This window comes from Zingiber officinale, chromosome 7B (assembly GCF_018446385.1).
Source record: "Zingiber officinale cultivar Zhangliang chromosome 7B, Zo_v1.1, whole genome shotgun sequence".
NCBI lineage: Eukaryota > Viridiplantae > Streptophyta > Magnoliopsida > Zingiberales > Zingiberaceae > Zingiber > Zingiber officinale.
The window spans coordinates 97,820,878-97,844,310 of record NC_055999.1 but is presented as its reverse complement, the minus strand read 5'-3'; the positions used below and the strand labels follow the sequence as shown (position 1 = coordinate 97,844,310).

Sequence of the window (23,433 nt, the reverse complement as noted above, 5' to 3'; positions counted from 1 at the left end):
ATTAGGTAAAGAAAATTCAAAAATTTTCAATACCTCATCGTTGACTAGGGATTGGTGGACTTGTTCCTTGGTCCACTCCTTCTTCTCTAGGGTTTCTCCTTTCTTATCCATTGGAGGCTTGAAACCTAATTGAACACAACTCCAATTTTCAAGGTTAGTCATAAGAAAATATTTCATTCTTACCTTCCAAAACGCGAAGTCGTCGCGATCGTAGAAGGGCGGGATCGTGACGTCTTCTCCAAAATGATCCATTCTCTAGCTCGTGCTCTCCTAGGTGTTGATCCGACGAAGAGCGACCTCGCTCTAATACCAGTTGTTAGGATCGATGATCGCGGCTAGAGAGGGGGGGGTGTGAATAGCCGACCCCAAATCGTTCGTTTCTTTCTACAAATCAAGGTTAGCGCAACGGAAATAAACAATAGAAACGACAACGGAGAATAGCAAACCTCAAACTCGTCGATGTAACGAGGTTCGGAGATATACTCCTACTCCTCGACGTGTCCGTAAGGTGGACGAAGCCTATCAATCCGTCGGTGGATGAGTCCCCGGAAAACCGGCTAATAAGAACACTCCTTCTGGGTGGAGAAACCTCGCCACAAAAACTTACAACAGCAAGAATGAAATACAAAGAAGAGCAAGAACAAAATACACAATGAATGTACAAATACTCGCTTGCCTTCTCGTCGACTGAAGTCCCGGATGAAGCACCAACTTCACGGATGAATGCCAACAAGCAACTCAGTCGAAGAAGCTCACACGAAGCTTCGGAGCTCAGCAAAGCTCAAGAGCACAGAACAGCAGCTCAGTTCAGAGGAGGAAGAAGAAAAACGAACAGTAGCTCCTCAACCCCTTTTATAACTTGCGAAGAAGACACAAAAGAAACTAGTCGTTGCTACGCAACGGCTAGGATGTGGACCGATCAGGCTTCATCCTGATCGGTCCACAAGGGTCCTGATCGGTCACAAGACCGATCAGGCCCTTCCCTGACCGGTCATGGGACCGATCAAGCCCCAGTCTGATCGGTCATGGACCGATCAGGTCCTTCCCTGATCGGTCCCATGACCGATCAGGACCTTTCCCTCCTTCTGATCGTCTCCTTCTGATCGATCACTGATCGGTCTGCTGACCGATCAGATAAGCAACAGAATGCTTCTGTTTGGTTACTGATCGGTCACCAGACCGATCAGATAACCTAGCGTATCACTGGATTGGTCACCAGACCGATCCAGGTTTAGAGCTCCCAGCCCTAAACCCTACTTGGTCCTGAGAACGAGCTACCGAGCCCTCTCTGACCTAGTCCGGAGAACGAGCTGCCGAGCCCTCTCCGACTTCGTCCGATCCAGAGAACGAGCTACCGAGCCCTCTCTGACCTAGTCCGGAGAACGAGCTGCCGAACCCTCTCCGACTTCGTCCGGTCCAGAGAACGAGCTACCGAGCCCTCTCTGACCTAGTCCGGAGAACGAGCTGCCGAGCCCTCTCCGACTTCGTCCGGTCCAGAGAACGAGCTACCGAGCCCTCTCTGACCTAGTCCGGAGAACGAGCTACCGAGCTCTCTCCGACTTCGCATGCCAAGCTTCCATACTTGGACTTTTCCCGTGCCAAGCTCCCTGCTTGGACTTTTCCGTGCCAAGCTCCCTATACTTGGACTTTTCACCAGATGTCTGGTCAACCTTGACCCATCTGGATTCCCCTTGCCTGGCTTCACTCACCAGGACTTCCAAACTGCCTAGCTTCACTCGCTAGGTCTTTCCCCTGCCTGGCTTCACTCACCAGGTCTTTCCTAATTGCCTAGCTTCACTCACCAGGACTTTCTCCAACTGCCTGACTTCACTTACCAGGACTTTCACTTTCACCTAGTTTCACTCACTAGGATTTTCACCTGGCTTCACTCACCAGGATTTCCCAACTGCCTGGCTTCACTCACTAGGACTTTCCGAACTGCCTAACATCCCAGTTAGGACTTCCCAATCAAGTATCCGGTCAACCTTGACCTACTTGACTCTTCTTCATCCAACCTGATCAGACCCTGATCAGTATATCTCCGAATGGACAACTGCACCTGCATTGTCCATGTCTACATGTCTTTCTGTATTGTCAAACATCGAAACCATGACCAAGGTTTACGCTTGGTCAACTAGGTCAATCTTGACCTACTGGAAATTGCACCAACAATTAGGACTTCCAGATGCCTAACCTCCAGTTAGGACTTCCAGACGCCTAACTTCCAGTTATGACTTACTCAGTCAAGTCTCCTGTCATCCCTGATCTACTTGACTTATCTTCTTATCAACTTGGTCAACCATTTGACCATCTCCATAACTGGATGATTGCCCTAGCAATCTCCATATATTGTCAAACATCAAAACTCAAACTCAGACTCAAGCTTGACTCAACTCAAGCTTAGTCAAACTGGTCAACCTTGACCAAGGAAAATTGCCCCAACAGTATCTATACACATGATTTGATGAATAGTACCATCAGAAGCAAGTAACTGTGAAAAATGATTCGAAATGTATTTGCCCCCCCCCCAAATCACAACAAAAACACTTTATGACACTAGAATGTTGAGTTTTCACAAGAGTTCTGAAGTTGTTGAAAATGGTAAGATAATCATACCTATGTTTCATAAGATAAATCCAAAAGTGACGAGTGCAATCATCAATAAATGAAACATAATACCTTGAACCCCCTATTGTAGGAATAGGAGTGGGTCCCTACATTGGGATCTCTGGCGTAATGGCCAGGGGTCGATTCTCAAGAACTGACGACCTGAAGTTTACCCCACCATGCGCCTATGGCCTATGTACCTGCATGTACCTCCCTCTATATTCGTGAAGTCGGCACTAGGGAGACTGCTAAGATAGCGGATCTACCTTTTTAAGGAGGGGGTCCCTACACATCAGAATGAATAAGATCAAATGGAGTAGAAGAAAAAGAGAAACTTTTAGAAAATGGTAATGCAGAAAATTTGGCCAGTTTACAACCACTATAATCAAAAATATCAAAACTTTTTAAAGGTCCTAATACTCCTATAAAAGCTAAAATCTGCAAACGAGATGCCGAAACATGACCTAAATGAGAGTGTCATAAATAAAAATAAGAAGATGAACAATTCAAATGAAAAGATGATAACTCCACACTTGAAGCTACAACTTCTCGTATTTTAAGTTGATCTAAAACATAGAGTCCTCCTTGCCTATGACCGGTTCCAATCAACCTCTGAGATTGCGGGTCCTAAACATAACAATTGGATGAAGAAAAAGATCTAGGTATCCAGACTCACATAATTGACTAACAGAAACAAGATTTACTAAGACTCAGAATATAATAAACATTAGTAACAGATAAAGAAGATGTAACAATTGAATCAACATCTACTAATGACATAGGAGTATCATCAACAGTCATAATAGATATAGATGAACAGGGAGAAAAAGAAATAAAAGATGACTAATCTTGTCTAAATGAAGGAACCTGGAAAGCTGAGGATAGGGTGACCACTGACAGGAAGAAGACTTCGATCTTGTAAAACAAAACCAAGACTAGGGAAGGAGTCCCTAACGTTGGCCCTCCGATACTCAAGTTAGAATAGGGGAAGAAAAGTAGAGAATATAAAACTCAAAAGTGTTCATCTTGCTCGTTCCTCATACCTATAGACTCTTTTATACCTTTCTGGGTGACCTTTCATGTTTCCCTATTTAATGATGTGGTTTAATGACAAACAAAAGGCATCTTCGTCTTATCTCCTACACATTTAATAGATGACGTGTTCTCTTTTACTTTCTCTTCCTCTTATTAACTGTCTTTCCCTCCTCCTATGAAGTGTTATTTTTTACATCGAATGGGTGGTTCGTTATGAGTATAATGCCAACGCCGCACCCAGAGCCGGTCGGATGACCCGATTGACCCGTATTACTAGCCTATTTGGCACGGGCTCTTGACCCATTAGGCGGGTCAAATAATTAGAGCCTTACCAGCTTGTTTGGCATGAGCTCCTGGCCCATTTGGTGGGTCAAATAATTAGAGCCTCAGTTGGCCAATCGTCTGGTCGATCGGACAGTGATCCCTCCGATTGACCGATGCACCCACACCGGTTGTGCCCTGCTTACCCTTAAGCATTGATCACCCTGACTTTGACCTTCACCATGGCAATTGACTCATGCCAGGTAGGCTCCTTTTTATTACCGCATTAATGACAAATTTGATAACATCTGATGGGAGGCACCAGAGTCCAAAATCCAAAAGAATGAAGATATACCTAAAATATCATATGATGACAAACCTATATGAGAGGAAGCTGACATGACAGAGGGCTGTGAAGCAAGGAACTGTTGAAACTAATCAAACATATATGAATTAGATTTCCATGAAGCATCTACACGACCAGGCATAATGATAACATGAATAATTCTCAGAATAACCAAACTGTAAGGATGCACATTTGTATGATCCGCAAAAACTGATGTCAGGACGACCCGTGGTCACACAAAAAATTTGAGACAGAAAATGATGTCAAATGTAGAAATTAGTAGCACAGGGCGCTGGTATCAAAATCAGTAGAAAAGGATGTCAGTGCCGAAATCGACAACATAGAGGTTTAGCATCGAAATTTACAGAAAAGAGCGTTGGCGCTGAAATTGGCAGCACAGGATGTCAACACTAAAATTGGAAGAACATAGTGTCGACGTCAAAATCAGTAAAAAATAACGTCAGCGCCAAAATCGATAGGGCAGAACGTCAGCACCGAAATTGACAGAAAATAGATGTCAACGCCAAAAATCAACAGCAACAGGACAAAAAATAGATGTTGGCGCCAAAATCAATAGCAGCAGAAGGAGACGACAACGACAACAGGAAGCAATAACAAGGGACGGTAGAAAACTTAGGTTAGAGAAGGAGAACCGCTTTGATACCATGTAGAAATTAAGAACAGGAAAAAACTAACCATATTATTGAATCTAAAATTGATACTTAGAAATACAGAGTATAAGGTCTAATATAGTTAAGTTAAGAAAACATAAACTCTATAAAAAAAGGGAAAAAAACCAAATTATCCTAAAAACTATTAATAAATAAATATATAATCTAACATATCCATTACAAATAAACATAGTCATGTAATTATTGAAGGTTGAATTCATGGAGAAGATGACTTCTATATACGACCGCCACAAAATTTCGAATTCATGAAAGTAATTTCCATCTTTCTCGTTATGGAATAGGCAACCATCACAAATAGGTAGATGTTCAACCGTTCAAAGGGAAAAGGTGGAGCAAAGAAGGGAAATGGATTTGAGCACCAGTAAGAAGATTCAAAAGGCTAATGTTAAAAGTTAAATCAAGAATGACAACCCAACCGACATTCGATCCAGCATAATGCATGAAAATTACAGTAGGAATAATGCTCATTATATGTCAATTTTCTTTAAGGGAGGAGCCGGGGGAAGAAGCAAGAACGGGGAGAAGAAGTAAGAACATGGAAAAACAATAGAAGGGGAGGAGCCGGGAGAAGAAGCAAGAACATGGAAAAACAATAGAAGGGGAGGAGCCGGGAGAAGAAGCAAGAACATGGAAAAACAATAGAAGGGAGGAGCCCGACACCAAGACTTGCATAGTTATAGCTTCTAACCTTTGGGCATCATTATCCATATTGGAATATTGTGCATCTTTTTAGACAGAATTTGAGAGAGAAGAGAGGCAACTTTTGCTTCACCAAAATCGAGGATTGTTGGCTAAAGGTTTATTTGAGGGCGGATCCTTTAGTCTGTTTTTCCATGATTTCCTTTTGATCTCCTTTGTAATTGTGCTTGGATAGCGGCTAAAATTCGGTCGTAATTGATTATGATTTCTCTCTATGTTTATATTCCCACCTAGGTTATAGTTTGAATCGGGACAGATGGTCGGAGACCACTTAGAGCCCCCCTTAGCTTGGCACCCGATAGCCCGACCGCACGCCCATCGGCAATGGCCTCCAAGTGGCCTATGGCTATTTGCCCCGATCCAAACTAGAACCTGGATAGGAATGTAAACCCAGGGAGAGATCACAGTTAATTGCGGCTGGATTTCAATCACGATTTTACTATAATTACGAAGGGAACCAAGAGAGTGTTATTATATGATAAATTATTATTATATAAGGGTATATTAGTTTTTTATTATCTATTTATATTTCCTTTCCCTTTGTAAACCTAAGTTTTGCAATACAATTTGCTAGCCTTCTTTTTCGGCCACCTCTTTCTCTCCTTTGCTTTGTTATCTTTTACATTCTATTTGCATCTTTTACTTTGTTCACATGGTATCAGAGCCAATCCATCTTCTCATCTCCTCTCCTAGTGAATCATGGAATAGTTTTATTTTTGGAATTATTTGCGGTGGCTGTAGAAGAATTATATTTTTCTTAAGTTTCAACCATTGGATCACCTTGAAACTCTGAGAGAATGTTTCTCACATCCAAGACTACATTTTGAATGGTGGAGATCGGATTTTGAGTTCTTTATGTCCACCTGACAGCCAAAAAATATTACTATTAAGTTTTGGCTGCGCGGAGCTGTTGACCTCTACGAATCCTCGACGCATGGATGGAAAGGATGTTCATGGCCGGATGGTTAGAGTTAATTATGCTACTGATTGAACGGGTGGCTTTCATGGTAGTGGTGGTGGTTATGGTGGCGGGGGTGGTGCTTCTAGAGGTAGCTATGGTGGTTATGGTGGTGCTAATCTTATCGAACAGTTTCAAAAGTTCCTTGCATCTCAACCACATGCCATGTCTATCTCTTTTCATATAGGTTTGCTCTCTAGTGGTACCTTAGGTATACATTCTCCTATCTGGATCCTTGATTCTAGAGCTTCACATCATATGTCATCTAATATCAATTCTTTTATATCTATAAATTCATCACCTTCTGTGTTCGTAATGACCGCTGATGGTTCTCCTATGTCATTAGCTAGTGTTGGCTCTATTTGTATATCTAATTTATCTCTATCTAATGTATATCATATTCCTAATCTTAAAACCTTGTCTCGGTTGATCAATTATGTGACTCTGATTTTTCAGTTTCTTTTACTTCATCTTCTTGTTATGTACAGGATCCGCGATCCCAAAAGTTGATTGGGATAGGTCGTAGGCAGGGGGGCTATATGTATTAGAAGAGTTGAAAGTTCTAGATATTACAGTTTCTAGTGTTGATTTGTCATCCTTTCAGTTAAGCTCTACTTCTTTTGATTATTATTTATGGCATTCTCGTCCTGGACATATTTCTTCTTCTCGTTTGAAATACTTAGCTTCTAAAGGATTTTAGGAAAATTGCAAACTCATGATATATCAGATTGTTGTGACTGTAAATTGGCAAAATTCTCTGCTTTACCTTTCTATAGAAGTATCTTTGTTTCTCTTGCAGCATTTGAGTTAGTTCATTTTGATGTGTAGGGTCCATTTCCTATTCGTACACCTAGTGGATTCCGTTACTACGTTTCCTTTATTGATGATTATACTCGTTACACTTGAGTTTATCTTATGAAACATCATTCTAATTTCCTTGGTATCTATCAAATGTTTTCTTCCAAGGTAAAAACTCAACATAATGCTCTTATTAAATGCTTTTAATGTGATGTTGGCGGTGAATATACATCCAATCTTTTTTTTTTTTGAACTACTTGCCTCAGATGGTACACTTCGTCATTAACACTCCTGAACAAAACGGTGTTGATGAAAAAAAAAACATAGACATATTGTTGAAACTGTACGTTCTCTCCCATTATCTGCATATGTTCCTAGTGAGTTCTAGGGCGAAGCTATTATTACTGCAGTCTATTTTATCAATAGAATTTCATCTTCTATAACATCCGGTTTGTCTCCTTTTGAAAAACTATATGGTTATGTTCTTGATTATTCTGTCTTAAGAGTTTTTTGATCCGCATGTTTTATCCTTCGTGTAGGTGCAGCGGAGGCCGGCGAGAGGGGGGTGAATTGCTGAAAACAAAAATAAATTATACCCTCCTCGTACTTTCAACTCAATTAGTGCAATAGCAAATAAAGCAGTAAACAGAAAAGAAACAGGAATTTAACCTGGTTACAACCAAGGAGGTTGTTAATCCAGGGCAATGAGAAGCGCACTAAAAAGAATCTTCTTTACTGAAGGCGGAGAAGCGTTTACACTTTGGAAGCTTAGAACTATTGCTAGGAATGGCTACACAATTGATTGCTTGAGTTGTTTTGAATTCCTAGCTCTAGGAGCCTTTAAATAGCCTCTGGAAATCTGATCTCGAGGGTCCAAGGTGCCTCCAATAGAGGTCCAAGGCGCCTCCAATGGGTGAGCGGATAAAACTTTATCCGCAGCGCAAACGGTCAGTTTTGACCTGTTGAAGGCACCTTCAACAAGGCTGAAAGAGACTTCAAGCTGGAGGCGCCTCCAAGCTGGCAGCTTGAATTCCAGCTTGCTTCTTTGCTTCGCTTTGACTTCTGAACCTTCGATCTTTTGGGTAATTGCGGCCAATCGGAATAGGGCTCACCCGAACTGAATTCCCGGCCTTCTCCTCGAGCAGGCTTTCTCCCCGGCTTAATGTCCCTCGAACGTCGCGCATGTTTTTCTCGCCCACCGGTGTACTCTTCTGTAGCTCTCTCGTCCTTCGGACGCACCAAGCCCGTCGGCTCCCTTCCCATGCCGTCCTTCTTGCTAGCTGCGTCTTCCGCTCGACTTCCTGTGCTCCTAAGCTCCTGCACACTCAAACACAGGGATCAAACAAAGCAGGACCTAACAAACTTGGTTGATCACATCAAAACACCCACGGGGACCAACAATCTCTCCCTTTTTGATGTGCATCAACCCAAGCTCAAGTTAGGGTAAAAAATAGACAGAAAAGTAAATTTTAAAAATTACTAAACTCACATATTAAGCCTTAGTTTGCAATAAATAAAATTGTAACTACAAAAAGAGTATTTTTAATTTGTAAAAAAAAAAATTCTCCCCCTAAATATGTACTTTTCTAAGCTTGTACCTTTCTCTCCCCCTTTGATCACAGCAAAAACGGGGTAAACAAAATTTTTAGCATAGAAAAATTCTAAGATATTTCAAATTTTAAGTTGAAATTTAAAAAAAAAATAGAAATTTCAAAGATATTTCTAAGTAAAATGAAGTTTTTTAGAAAAATAATTCTAAGTAAAATTGCTAAGTAAAATTTCTAAGTGGAAAGATATTTCTCTCCCCATTTGTTTGGATTTTTCAAAAATAATTTCTACGTAAAAAATTGATTTTTAGAAAAGAAATTCTAAGCAAAGCTTTCAAGAGATATTTTTCTAAAAAAAATAAATTTATAAAGAAATGTTTAAAAAAAACTTTTCAAAGCATTATTTAATTCCAATTTTAATGCTTTTATCAGAAAGTTAATTAAACATTTTCATTCAATATTTTAGCTTCCAGGTCGTGGCGAGCCACTAGACCTTCTTGGTTATTGGAGCAACAACCACTTCCTTAGACAAAGCTTCCATAAAGAATTTTAATATTTAATTTTCTCACTGTAAGCTTTTAACTAAAAGAGAAATTTAAACTAGCAAAGATTTTGGAACCCAATAAAGGTTCCTTCCTACAGGGTTGGTCAAAAACTTAGGGGGTACATAGTTTTTGGGTACTCTTTTAAGTTGACCCTGATGGTTTCTAGTGTACCAATTCAATTTTCCATAAATTTTTAATTTTGAGTTTGTAAATTTATTTGTATTTAAACATGCATCAGATTTTAATTTTTCAATTTCTAATTTTAATTTATCATTTTCTGATTTTATACTATTGTACATCTCAAGTGGGCATGCTTTTGCTAATTTCATTTTCAATTCTTTATTTTCTTTTTCTAATTCGAATAAGTCTTTAGAAAGAGATTTAATAAAATGAAAAGACTGAGTCGGGGTTAGATTGCGTACCTGACTTACCTGACTCGGTGAGGCTCCCCCTTCACTGCAGCTTTCCTCTTCTGATGTTCCTCCCCTTCATTGATACTCATCTCTGAGCTTGACTCTTCTTCCAGCTGATGGTTAGCTATTAGAGCTATCCCCGAGAATTCTTCGACGTCTGATTCGAAGGATGATTCTGACCAAGTGGACTTCAGGTTCTTGTGTTTGGAGGATTCTGGTTTCTTGTACTTGGTCTTTGCCTTCTCCTTTTGCTTGGTCTTCAATTTCAGGCAGTCATCCTTAATGTGCCCTTCTTCATTGAAGTTGTAACAACGAGTCGTTCTTCTTTTTCTCTCATGCCTCTGCGATCTAAATTTGTTAGATTTAAAAAATTTATTGAAGCGTCTTACCAGTAGTGTCGCTTCTGATTCGTCGACCGAGGCTTTGGAGTCAGAACTGTTCATTTTTGCCTTTAAGGCAATGTTCTGACTAGTCTTCTCTACTCCATTGGCCTCTGAAACTCGAGATTCGTGAAGTTCAAAAGTCGAAAACAATTGTTCTAAGGTACTTACCTCGAGGTCCTTAGAGATGTAGTACGCATCCACTAAAGACGCCCACTCTGGAGTTCTGGGGATGGCGTTGAGCGTGTACCGGATAGAGTCCCGGTTCGTTACCTCTTCTCCAAGATTGGTTAATTGCGTGATCAGCTCTTTGATCTTTACTTGGAGCTGTGCTACCTTTTCGCCTTGGTTCATCCAGAGGTTCGTCAACTGGTTCCGGAGGATGTCGCGCCTCGCTAGCTTCGCTTCAGAGGTACCTTTGTGGAGCTCCAGAAATTTTTCCCAGAGATCTTTCGCAGAGTCGTAGCTTCCGATCCGATTTACCTCCTGAGGTGGTAGAACGCTGAGCAGGTGGAACTCAGCCTTTCCGTTGGCGACGAAATCGGCTTGCTCCTTCTTGCTCCATGTGTTTTCTTCTTTATCTTTCGGCGTTGCAAAACCATATTTCATTGTAATAAGAATATCAAAATCCGTTTTAAAAAATACCTCCATTTTTCGTTTCCATGTGGCGAAATCTCCGTCGAACTTTGGGGGATGGATGTTTGCTCCGGCCATCGTCTTGATCGTAGTGCTTCAGCTGGCGGTTAGTCCTTCTGAGGCGATCAGGCCCTGATACCAATTGTAGGTGCAGCGGAGGCTGACAAGAGGGGGTGAATTGTTGAAAATAAAAATAAACTATACCCTCCTCGTGCTTTCAACTCAATTAGTGCAATAGCAAATAAAGCGGTAAAGTAATAAAGCAGTAAACAGAAAAGAAACAGGAATTTAACCTGGTTACAACAAAGGAGGTTGTTAATCCAGGGCAATGAGAAGCGCACTAAAAAGAATCTCCTTTACTGAAGGCGGAGAAGCCTTTTACACTTTGGAAGCTTACAACTATTGCTAGGAATGACTACACAATTGATTTCTTGAATTGTTTTGAATTCCTAGCTCCAGGGGCCTTTAAATAGCCTCTGGAAATCTAATCTCGAGGGTCCAAGGTGCCTCCAATAGAGGTCCAAGGCGCCTCCAATAGATGAGCGAATAAAACTTTATCCGCAGCGCAAACGGTCAGTTTTGACCTGTTGAAGGCGCCTTCAACAAGGCTGAAGGCGCCTTCAAGCTGGAGGCGCCTCCAAGCTTGATGGAGGCGCCTCCAAGCTGGCAGCTTGAATTCCAGCTTGCTTCTTTGCTTCACTTTGACTTCCGACGCTTCAATCTTTTGGGTGATTGCGGCCAACCGGAATAGGGCTCATCCGAACCCAATTCCCGGCCTTCTCCTCGAGCAAGCTTCCTCCCCGGCTTAATGTCCCTCGAACGTCGCGCACGTTCTTCTCGCCCACCGATGTACTCTTCTGCAGCTCTCTCGTCCTTCGGACGCACCGAGCCCGTCGGCTCCATTCCCGTACCGCCCTTCTCGCTAGCTGCGTCTTCCGCTCGACTTCCTGTGCTCCTAAGCTCCTGCACACTCAGACACGGGGATCAAACAAAGCAGGACCTAACAAACTTGGTTGATCACATCAAAACACCCACGGGAAACAACACTTCGTCCTCATATTGAATGTAGTAAGCTTAGTTCTCGATCCACTCTTTGTGTTTTTCTTGGCTTTCTTCTTAGCCAGCATGACTATGCTCTTTTTTTTGTTGTAATTCGTCATGTCACACATTACTCTGTCTTTATGTTGATGACATGATTATTATAGGAGATAATTTAAGTGGAATAGAAGAGTTGAAATTGCATTTGACCTGTGAGTTTGATATGAAAGATTTACTACAACAAAAATGTTAAAAGACAACGGCTTTAAGAGAAACCATTGTAAATTTGCTCAAAGACAACGGTTTTTGACAAAATCGTTGTAAATTTACTCAAAGACAACGGTTTTTGACAAAACCGTTGTCTTTGAACTCTCCATTGAATATAAAAGACAACGGTTTTGTGAAAATTGTTGTCATTGAACGACTTCTTTTTAAATCAACAACACTTTTTACAACGGTTTCTAAAACCATTGTCTTTAAGCATGTTTTTAGGGGCTACGACAACAGTTTTGATAAAACCGTTGTATTTGACTTTGGTCATTCTTCCCTCGCGATTTTGCTTTCCCTCTCTCCGAATATCTTTTTGACGCCGTGTTTTCCCCTTCGCATTCCCGAACCCTAGCCATTTTTCTTTCCCTCTCCTCATACAATCTCTTCACACTATCCTGTCGACCGCACGATAGTAAGGGGTGCCACCTCCGCTGGATCTTTCTCCACGACGGTGTGCTCTCCTCTCGTCAAGTTGCTAATCTAGTTCTTGTTCATTTCTTCGATCCATTCGCTTTTCCCCTTTAGACTTTGGATTTTCCATCATTTTCAGCGGTAAAAATCTCAACTTGTTTACATCTTTTTTCCTAGATCCTTAGATGAGAGCTTAACACAGCATGAGGCCGCACAACCTAGCTGTTGCAGATGTCGGCACCGGCGAAGGAGATGGCCACACACACCTCCCGTGTCTGGCGGAGCTGATGTCTTACAAGGAGGTCTATCTCCTCGATCCAAAGCTCGAGACTTCGACACCACGCTCTAGCAGCGCACCAGTCGCGCCATCTCCACCCTCACCGACGGCGTCCAAGTCCGTTCCCTCTCCCTCAATTCCCTCAAGGAGATCACCGGCTGCCTCCTTGAGATGAACCAGGAGGTGGTCAAGGTCATCCTCGACTGCAAGCGCGATGTGTGGAAGAACACCGAGCTCTTCGACCTCGTCGAGGATTACTTCCAAAACATCCTCCAAACTCTCGACTTCTGCACTACCCTCGAAAAGCACCTCACTAAAGCTCACGACAACCAGCTCATCCTCCAAGTCGCGCTGTAGTGCTTCGCCAAGGAGGAGGAGGACTACAAAGGCGACAATGCGAGGAACTCTCGTACTCTGATGGAGCTGAGGCGCTTGAAGGCGGCCGGTAATCCCTTCACGGAAGAGTTCTTCAAGGCTTTCCGGTCCATCCACCACCAGCAGCTCTAGATGCTCGACAAAATGCCGATGAGAAAGAACAAGCTTGACAAGAAGCTTAAATCCATCAGGGCCTGGAGGAAAGTCTTGAGCATCATCTTCACGGCCACATTGACCACCTTCTTGATCTGCTCGATAATTGTCGCTGCCATAGCTGCCCCGCCATTGCTAAAGCTGTGGCCGCATCTGCAGTCATCCTGATTGGATCGATGGGGAAGTGGATTGATTTGCTGCTCAAGGATTACCAGAATGCTTTGATTAATTAAAAAATATTTAAATGTGCATTATTCGTTGACAATTTTTTGTTAACATAGGGATGTTAGGTTTTAGTTGAGATCCAAGTTTTTTTTAAAAGGCATGAAGGGATGTTCAATCGAACTAACAGATTATTAGAAGTAGGTATCAAGCCAGTGTAAGTCCATTTGCATGTCTAAATATCATTTTGTTTCTCATTCAGCCACCATATTTTATTATGGGCCCCATTCCTAATACATGGGCCCCATCGCTCAGAATCGACTAGATAGATTTTTTAAGGACTTGATGATACAAACAAGATTCACTATGGACCCATCACTCCCAATCAGCCTTGCCAATCGAACAAATTTATCATGGGCCCCATTCCTAATATTGACCTGATTTTCTCGCTTCTCTTAGGGGCGGAGCCATCCTTGGGCTAGGGTGGGCTCTAGCCCCACCAATTTAAAAAAAAAATAAAACTAAAATTTTTTTATAGCCCCATCATCATTAATTTCCTTTTATTTTTTCCCTATTAAAGTTTTAATAACTTTTTTCCTTATTTAAAGCCAGAGCACTTATGTTGCTTGAACTTTAATTAAATCAAACAAATTTCATCATTTTATCAGTGCCACCTGCATGACGTTTTTGTCGCACGCCACAGAGCAACCAACACTACCGCATTGCTTGCTACTCCTCATAGTCGTAGAGCCATAGGTGTGAAAAATTCTAATTTTGATCCTCTTTATCTTTTTCTTTCATTGGGTTCAAATAGATCTATTTATCTTTGAAATGAATTTTCTTCGACCTCCTTTCTCAACGGTGTAATCTCTATATTTCTTAAAGATTTTTACATTATCTTTCACATGATATTTCATATTCATGTTTGGTACAAGCGCCAAGCAGTGACTCGATGAGTACAACCGCGACATCCCTTCTATCAAATAACACATGATATCTATGCGACCATCGTCGTAGGCTTATTTTATTTTGATATCATCTCTACAAGTCAACTATTATTAATATTTTTGCTTGGTATTATCTCTAAGAGTCAACTATTATTTTTCTCATTTGTTATAGTTTATATATTATAATTATACATTTACTTATATATTAAATTTAATATATTTATTTAATTGGCAGGTTAATTCGTCTAGTTTTAACTCTTTCCATTTCTACAACAACAACGAAATGAGCATTTTCAGTTATGAAACTTGTTGAAACAACTCTTCATAATAAGATAGAAGAAGAGTTTTTAGCAGATTCTATAGTCATATATATTGAATGGGAGTTGATTGAAAAAATTAATAATGTTATAATAATTAATAAATTTGATTCTAAGAAGAATAAAAGAGCATAACTTTGATGGTTAGCCCCAGGTAAATTTAGATCATAGCTACGCCCCTGGCTTCTCTATTTCCACTCTTTTGGTCGATCTGGCCGAGCAGAGGAGTCCTAGAAAAAAAAGGTAGATCCGCTACCTTAGCGGCCCTCCTAGTACCGGCCCCACGGATACGGAGGGAGGTTCATGCAGGTACACAGGCCATAAGCGCATAGCGGGATAAATCTCAGGTCGTCAGTTCCTGAGAATCGACCCTTGGCCATTACGCCAGAGATACCATGCGCCCACCGTCTGCGCTACGCCCTGGGGGCGCAGAGGAGTCCTAGAAGAATCAATGAGGGCTTGATGGGTCGCTATAACCCTATTTTCTTTGATATTGTTATGCCTGAGTTATGCTATATAGATAACTGGGCTATGTGAAAAGCCTACAAAGCTAGCAGCCCAAGAAGTCTCGCAACCCAAAAGCCCAGTTATAACCATTACTACAAGGCATGAGCTTATTAGAGGATCATATATATGTATGAATATTTACACCACCTACATGTCGCTGTGATGCAACAAAATGACTTATTGTAGGATAATACTTCATCAATATGGAAATTATGAGAGATATTATAAAAAGGGTTCTTTTCCATTCATGCACATGCATATTGACACACCTTCTTCTTTTTCTTCTTCTTCTTCTACCTATTGTTTACTTTGCACCACTACATGTTTTTAGCTTGCCTATCGGAATAACTGTGCTAGGGACCCCTGGTTTGCTTACTGATAGTTTCCCTATTTTCTGAAGGGTTCTCGGAACCAGTCAATCTATGTGTCATATCACCGACGGTCCATCCTCATCGCTTCCGGACGGAATCACCACTAATTAAGCAACGATACTAATCTAATAATTTTTATATGTGGTACATAAACTTAACAGGTAAAATAGGTAATTTAATACTATCAACTATTTAACATCTACTTAATGCATGACTTAAATAAAAAAATTCATAACTATTTCAGAGGGTGTATAGGGGTGAGTAAAAAGAGAATTAATCGACTGAACTCAATTAATTTAGAAATTTATTTATTTATCTTAAAATATTGATTATTTTTGTCAAATAGATTCGATCTGAATTTTAAAAATATGAGTTTAGTTAAACTGAATTTTGCTCTGTCCGAGTGACAATGGAAAATTTAAAATCTCTTATTCCTTAATTTATGATTCCTCTCTCTCCCAAATCCCGATTTAACAAAAAAAAATTTGTTATCTTGGTTTTAGACCGATTTAACTGATATTTTATCGATTTTATTTGTTTGGTTTTATTAGGAAAGTTCGGTCGATTTTGGTTCAGTAAAAAATAATTAATTTATTAAATTTCGATTAAAATCATTCCATTATAAGTGATTGCTCACTCCTAGGGCCATCTAATATTATAATTGAAATATTTCAATCAGATTGAATGATTCTGGGTCGTATTCTTGGAATACTGTTTTTTGAAAAATTAATTAAATAAAAATAAATAATTATCAATTGAAAAAATATACGTGTGGATATCTCGTTCTTAGGACTTAAAATCACTGCTGCATTTTCCAAACTTAACGAAGGTTAGGAGTTTGCTGAAAGATATTTTTTTCCTAGGAATTCTTTTCAAACAAGGTAAGAATAAGACTTTTTCATTGGAGGAAGATTCTTTGTTTTCATTCTTAAATTCTAAAATAATAAAATTTTTGATAATATAAGATTTATTTAATATATATTTATGAGGTGATTTTTAATACTTTTGGATAAAGAATAAACGCGCTTTACACGAAAATTAATAGGTAATTACAAATTAATTAGTTATGGATTTTATTCTATCGGGTTTGTGGATGAATTATTAAAAATCTCCATGTGACATTTTATTTTATCTATCAATAACGTTAATAAATCTACTTGAGATATATTATACAAACATTATCTAGAGATTTCACGAAATCAAATCTAAATTATTTAAGATTATTAGTTTCATTATCATCTAAGGGCTAAATTTAGTTCAAACCTATTTGATGAATTCACGAAGGCTAGTATATAAAATTTGCATTCTATTTTATTTTTGAAATCACACAGGTGAACAACTTTTGCTTGACCAATACTAGTGTGTTGCCTAGTCACAGAAATAATTTTAGTCAAAAATAATTTTAATTAACAGAATTAATAGTTTTTTTTTATAATTCAGGTATTAATCCAGAAATTTTCCATTGAGCATGGTAAAATTATTAGGTCAAAGTCACATATTCGAATCCTTAAAATAATCTCTGGTAAAAAGTAGGATAAAATTGTGTACAATGGATTCTTTTCCGGGACTCCGTATGACGGAAACTTCGTGCACTGTCTTTTATAATTCAATATTTAATTTTGAAATTTCCAATTAGCCATCAGATAAATCGGGAAGCACTTGCGAATGCCCATCCAAACAATAAGTATCTTAGCTAGTTTGTCATTCCATTAGAGTAAAATCTTTACCAGGCACAGCAGTTAAGATTTGAATTTTAGATGCTTAGTTAATTATTTGAAGGATCTTATAGTTGCACAATAGATCCGGAGTGAATTCATAGCCTTTTCAAAGTCATGACTTACGATGGAGGTGATAAAATCACATGAAATTTACAGCTCGTTTAGCTTCTGATTACCCATATCAGTATTTATTGCTAGGATCCAGACAAAAAAAAAATTAATCCACGGTTTAGCATTAATTTATTTCTTGCATGCAGTTGTTTTTCTTCATCTTCTGTCATGTAACAATTTTTCATAAACCTGATTGCATCTATGACGGATCATCGATATAATGCAAATATCATCAGGTAAACTGAAAAGTGGAACAATATCCCAAATGGTTCTACAAATACATAACAAAAGTTTGCAAATACTTCCTATTTCACACAGCACCATTATTCATATTCTAGCTAGTAGAGCAGCATACAAGCTGGAGTGTTCTTTGATAGGGAAGTACAATCAGCAAATTATAAGGCTTTCAAGTTCATCTTTGCCACTTTGTCTTCACCTTCCAAACTTCACTGCGAGTTGCACATAGATCCAGTCATAAATCCTGTCCACCATCTGGAAGAGAGCAATTCTGATGGACTTTTTCATGATCATTACGCCCCAATATGTCCAAAATCCGACTATAAATCCCATAGCAATGAAGGCATAATCCAGAACTTTTTCAAGCTTGCTGCCATTACCATCATCATCATCTCTTGCATGAAGTGGACCTCGCTGGGCTTCATCACTAGGACACTCGGGTAGTGGCCAACCACAAAGGTCCTTGTTGCCAGCGTATATCGCAGGGTCATCGAAGGTTAAAAATTGATTCCCGGTTGGAATTCTTCCGGACAAGTTATTGAAAGAGAGATTCAAGTGACTGAGAAAGTTTAGAGCAGACAAGTTGGAGGGAATTGTGCCAGTGAGATTGTTCATTGACAAGTCAAGAGAAAATAACTCTGTCAAATCGGCAATGTTTTCAGGAATTGTACCAGTCAAGTGATTGTTGGACAAGCTCAGGAAGTGCAAATCACGAAGCATCATTAGCTCGTTTGGGATTTCACCAGAAAGATTATTATGCGATAGGTCTATGCTGGTCACGAGGGAGAGAATTATAATGTATTCATAGGTTGATCCTTTGGCAGTTATTAGGATCTTATCCTTTGGTCTATAAGAGCCCATAGGTCCCCTTGCACATTGAAGATTATTATCATGGCATGGTTTAGAATTGGTATAATCTTGAAACATAGCCCTGAAATGTCCTACAGATGAAGGTATTTTACCAAATAATTTATTGAAAGAAAGATCCAAGACTTTAAGAGAAGCGAGGTATCCTATATTTATTGGGATGACACCGGTGAAAGAGTTTGAACTCAAACGTAAAATTTGTAGAGAAGTGAGATATCCAACCCATGTTGGTATTTTGCCCGACAATTTATTTTCACCGAGATCAAGAGTGATTAACAATTTACATTTTTTTAGGAAAAAAGGAAATTGTCCAGAGATACTATTATTGTTCAAATGTAGATACTGTAATGCATGAGGAAATGAGTTTTGACAATGTGGGAATGTACCAGATAAGTGATTGTTAGACAAATCAATGAAAAATATGGAAGTTAAATTACACAAGAAGGGTGGAAAACTACCATTTATATGGTTATTAGACAACACTAAAATTTGAGTGGAGTCTGTAATCATTATGTTCGTTGGAATTGGCCCTTCAAATGAGTTGTTTGAAAGATCAGTAAATGGAGAAAGAGTAGAAGGTATTAGACCACTCAAATTATTTGAACTTAGGTCAAGACATTGAAGCCTAGTGTTTGAAATGAAGTTTGAGAACCAGAGTGGAATTGTTCCTAAGAGTCCTACTCCAGAAAGGTACAGTGAATGCAAATACCTTTGGGATTGAATCCATGAAGGAAATGTACCTCCCAAATGACAGGAACTCATATCAATTTTATAGGCATGAAAAGGGGGACGCCAATCATTTGGTAGAATCACATTCAAGGAGTTAAAAGATATATTCAAAGACGACAAGCTTGTAAGTTGAGAAAAGTGAGCTTCAGTCATGTTACCTTGTAGAGAATTTGAGGAGAGGTCCAGTTCCTGTAAGTGAGCTAACAGTCCAAGGTTGGATGGAATACTTCCACTCATATTATTGTCGGCAATGCTTAAGGATGATAACGCTGCTCCTTGTGGACAATTAGATAAGTCATCAAGTAGATTTGCTAACTCTCCGATGATATTGTTTAATGACAGATCTAGCATCCATAGGTTGCATAGGCGGCCAAAAGTCTTTGGTATTTCTCCAATTAAGTTGTTCTCTGATACATCCAAATACCACAAGTTGAAAATTCTACCAATAGTTGTTGGTATTTCTCCAGTTAAGTAGTTATTTGATACATCCAAATAACTCAGGTTAGAAATTCTGTCAATCGTTATTGGTATTTCTCCAGTTAAGCGGTTCTCTGATACATCCAAATAACACAGGTTGGAAATTCTGGCAATCGTTGTTGGTATTTGTCCAGTGAGAAAGTTGCCGTGTAAATCTAATTGTAGCATATTTTGAAGACTCCCCAAAGTTTTTGGTATTTCTCCAGTAATCTTATTTCCAAACAAATTCAAATACTTCAAGGAAATAACATTACCAAGACTCTCTGGTATCGATCCTGTGATGTTGGTTTCGCTCAAATATAGCTCTTCCAAGTTTGTAAGGTTTCCTACGTTCAATGGCATCTCTCCTGTTATATCATTTATAGACAAATCAAGAAGCTCCAAATGGATAAGTTTCCCTATTGTTCTTGGAATTTCTCCAGTTATTCGAGTGTAGGACATACTCAAGTGTCTCAAGCTTGTGTAATTCCCTAACATCTCTGGGATTCTCCCATAGATGTCATTCATATCTAATGCTAAGAACTCCAATTGGTGCGGAAGGATCGACAAAATTGTTGAAATTTCTCCAGGTAAGAAGAAATTCCATTGCAAATCTAAATGTTGCAACATTCTGCTAACATTCTTCAGAATTGTAGAAACTTGTCCTGCTATTTGAGTTTCGACCAAAACTAGCTTCCTCAAATTATGCAGAGCTCCCAAAGCAACTGAAAGCGCCTCAGCATCAAACACCCTCATACATTTAGATAGATCGAGGTGTTCAAGATTACTGGCATTAGACAACCACCTCAACATGGAAGCGCTGATGTTCCATTCATACTGACTGAGATCGAGCATGGTGAGGGAAGTGAGGTTAAATGTGGGTAAAGAAGGTGGGACACGTGGGAGACTTGCACCCCCCAAAAGCAACACTTGTAGAGTAGGAATCAAATTAATTTGGTGGAGCCAATTGGTTGCTTTAGAGAGGTTTACACAACTCATGTCGAGATATTGTAGAGAATTTAAGTTGGAGAGCCAACTCAAGTTGTTTGAGAATAGAGTAATTGGATATGTACAATAATTTCGAAGGTCAAGGTGTTGTATGTGGGAAAGATTCCCTAACACGGGAGGAATTAATCCATCAAAACAAGCATTGGAGAGGTTAAGGTATTCCAAGTGCACAAGTGAGGCAATCATGTGGGGCACATGCGCATATGAGAAGTTATTAAAGCTCAAATCCAAGTATCTCAAATGCTTCAGTTCAAACAGAGAAGGATTTACCTTGCTCGCACCAATACTCTCCACCCATGGATTATATTCATCGGGATAGTGAAGGTCAAGCCTAGTGACATAACCAGTAAGATTGTCGCAAGCAACTCCTCTCCACTTGCAGCAATCATAGCCGGTCCATGAAGATAACCGCTCGCCAGGATCATACATATCGCTCTTGATGGCAATCAAAGCTCTCCTTTCACTCTCTAGGCAGTTGTTCCCCTTGTTGGCATGTAGAGAATCATCACAGTTTGCTCTATTGCTCAACAGTACTAAAGCGACGAAGATAACTATAGCATGCTTTGAGGAACTAGAAATCACCATGAAATCCCAATTGAGAGTCATTCGTAAGTTGATTCTCTCTCTAGGAAAGAGGGGAAGAAGATGTGAGTCGGAGGGAATGCAATCCTTAGTTCTCATATATATAAGTTGTCTTAACCGTGTGAAAGTTTATCAATATGCTTGGTCTCGATTGGAAAATTAGATGACTTTTGTCCGTCATAGTCCAAGTCAAGTTAGAAAATGTTGTCATTTTCATAGTCAATGGTCGCCTACTGCGACGACTGATCGATCAACAAGTCAATTTATTTTATTAATAACAACTTTTCTTTTAAATAGGAAAATGGACATTCAATTTTTAAACATTATGAGAAGTCCCAAATTACTCTTGTTATCATTTCGATTTGCCTGACTTCCTCGAACGCAAGTAAAACTTCTTCACAATTTATTCTTATTTCTTCTTGCTTGACCTAAAATTCATAAAGGAGGGAGGGAGGGGATGATCACAATCTTGCAAAAGGTTAAATGTATCATCCCGGTGGCTCCCATGATTGCTCCATGCCATTAAAAGGGAGTAAATGAGATACAGACTCCCATGTAGGAGGATATTTTTCACCGGTTTCATCGAGACCCTTGCTCAATGTTATAAATTTGTCAAATGGTTATTGGATTGGCTATACCCTAAGACAAGGAGAGAACAATTAAAAAAAAAATGAAAACATCACATCAACAGTTTTAAAATCGGTCCCATGATATAAAGAAATGTAAATATAAATAGACAGATGGAAGATGCATGAGAGGATTAGGCAGGTGATGGCTGTGAGGTCAAGCAAGTGGAGACAAGGGTCACAGCTAAGGAGGACAATATGTGGACAATGACATGAAGATAATTTAGGGAAAACAAATGCTATTTTGATAACAAAAAGACAGATTTTTTTTTTTTTTTAAAGAATACTCTTTTTGTGTTTTCTCTTAATATCTTAACAAAAAAAAAAAAAGAAGATTGAATCAAATAGATGCAAATTCTTAAGATTTTTATATATGCTTATATGATACGAGACAAGGTCACTTTCACCTTTATCTGCGTCAAAGTCAAGCAAACTTGTATATTGCTCTTGCATATTTAATAGAGTCACCTTCCATTGTTCAAAGGTGTCCATTTCCTTATCTCTTTGTTGGAACAAGTTAGAAGAATTGCTATTGATAATTTAATGGGTCAAGTGGCAATTTAGGGAAAACAAATGCTATTTCGATAAAAAAAAAAATCATAAAAGAATACCCTTTTAATGATTTCTTTTAATATCTTAACAAAAAAAAGATGATTGAATTAGATAGATGCCAATTCTTAAGATTTTTATGTATACGTATGTGATACGAGACAAGGTCCTCTCACATTTATCTGAGTCAATGTCAAGCAAACTTGAATATTGCTCATGCATACTTAAAGGCCTCACCATTAATGGAGTCACCTTCAATTGTTTAAAGGTGTCAATTTCTTCATCTCTTTCTTGGAACAGGTTAAGAGAAATAGAGAATTGCAATTGATAATTTAAATTGATAATTTAAAGGGTCAAAACCTTGGCTTTCACATTGAATCACTCAAGATAAAATTCAAATTGGAAAATCTTCATTAACTTTTTTAGATTAGATTGACCTTTTTTAAACACAAATTAGAAAAATAGATATTCAATTTAAACCACATCAGAAAGCAAATCGATTCAATCCTAGGGATCATACATGTAAGTCTTGATGGTCAACAAAGCTCTTCTTTCAATCTAAGCAATTGTTCCCTCCTGTGGCATTTAAAAAATCACTGAATATTGCTTAGTGCTCAACAATATTTAGGCAATGAAGATAACTGTAACATGCTTCGAGGAACTAAAAACCACCTTGAATTCACACTTAGGAGCCATTCATCAATTAATCCTCTCTCTAAGAAAGAGGGAGTCGAAGAGTAGAGAAGTTATGGGTTGGAGGTAAGACAATCTCTAGTGATAGGTTGTCTTCTCCATGTGAAAGTTC

At 39.1% G+C, this 23,433-nt stretch overlaps 1 protein-coding gene and 1 pseudogene across 1 annotated transcript; one reads left to right on the top strand and one right to left on the bottom strand.

The window, feature by feature from the left end:
* Positions 1-6,578: 6,578 nt before the first annotated feature.
* On the top strand, positions 6,579-13,674 carry LOC122004598 (annotated as a pseudogene).
* A 4,118-nt stretch (positions 13,675-17,792) lies between these two features.
* Positions 17,793-21,532, bottom strand: LOC122006437 (receptor-like protein EIX1). The gene has a single exon (XM_042561940.1). It carries the CDS (start codon positions 21,475-21,477, stop codon positions 18,007-18,009), a length of 3,471 nt encoding a protein of 1,156 aa, XP_042417874.1. The 5' UTR covers positions 21,478-21,532; the 3' UTR covers positions 17,793-18,006.
* Between the last annotated feature and the right edge of the window lie 1,901 nt (positions 21,533-23,433).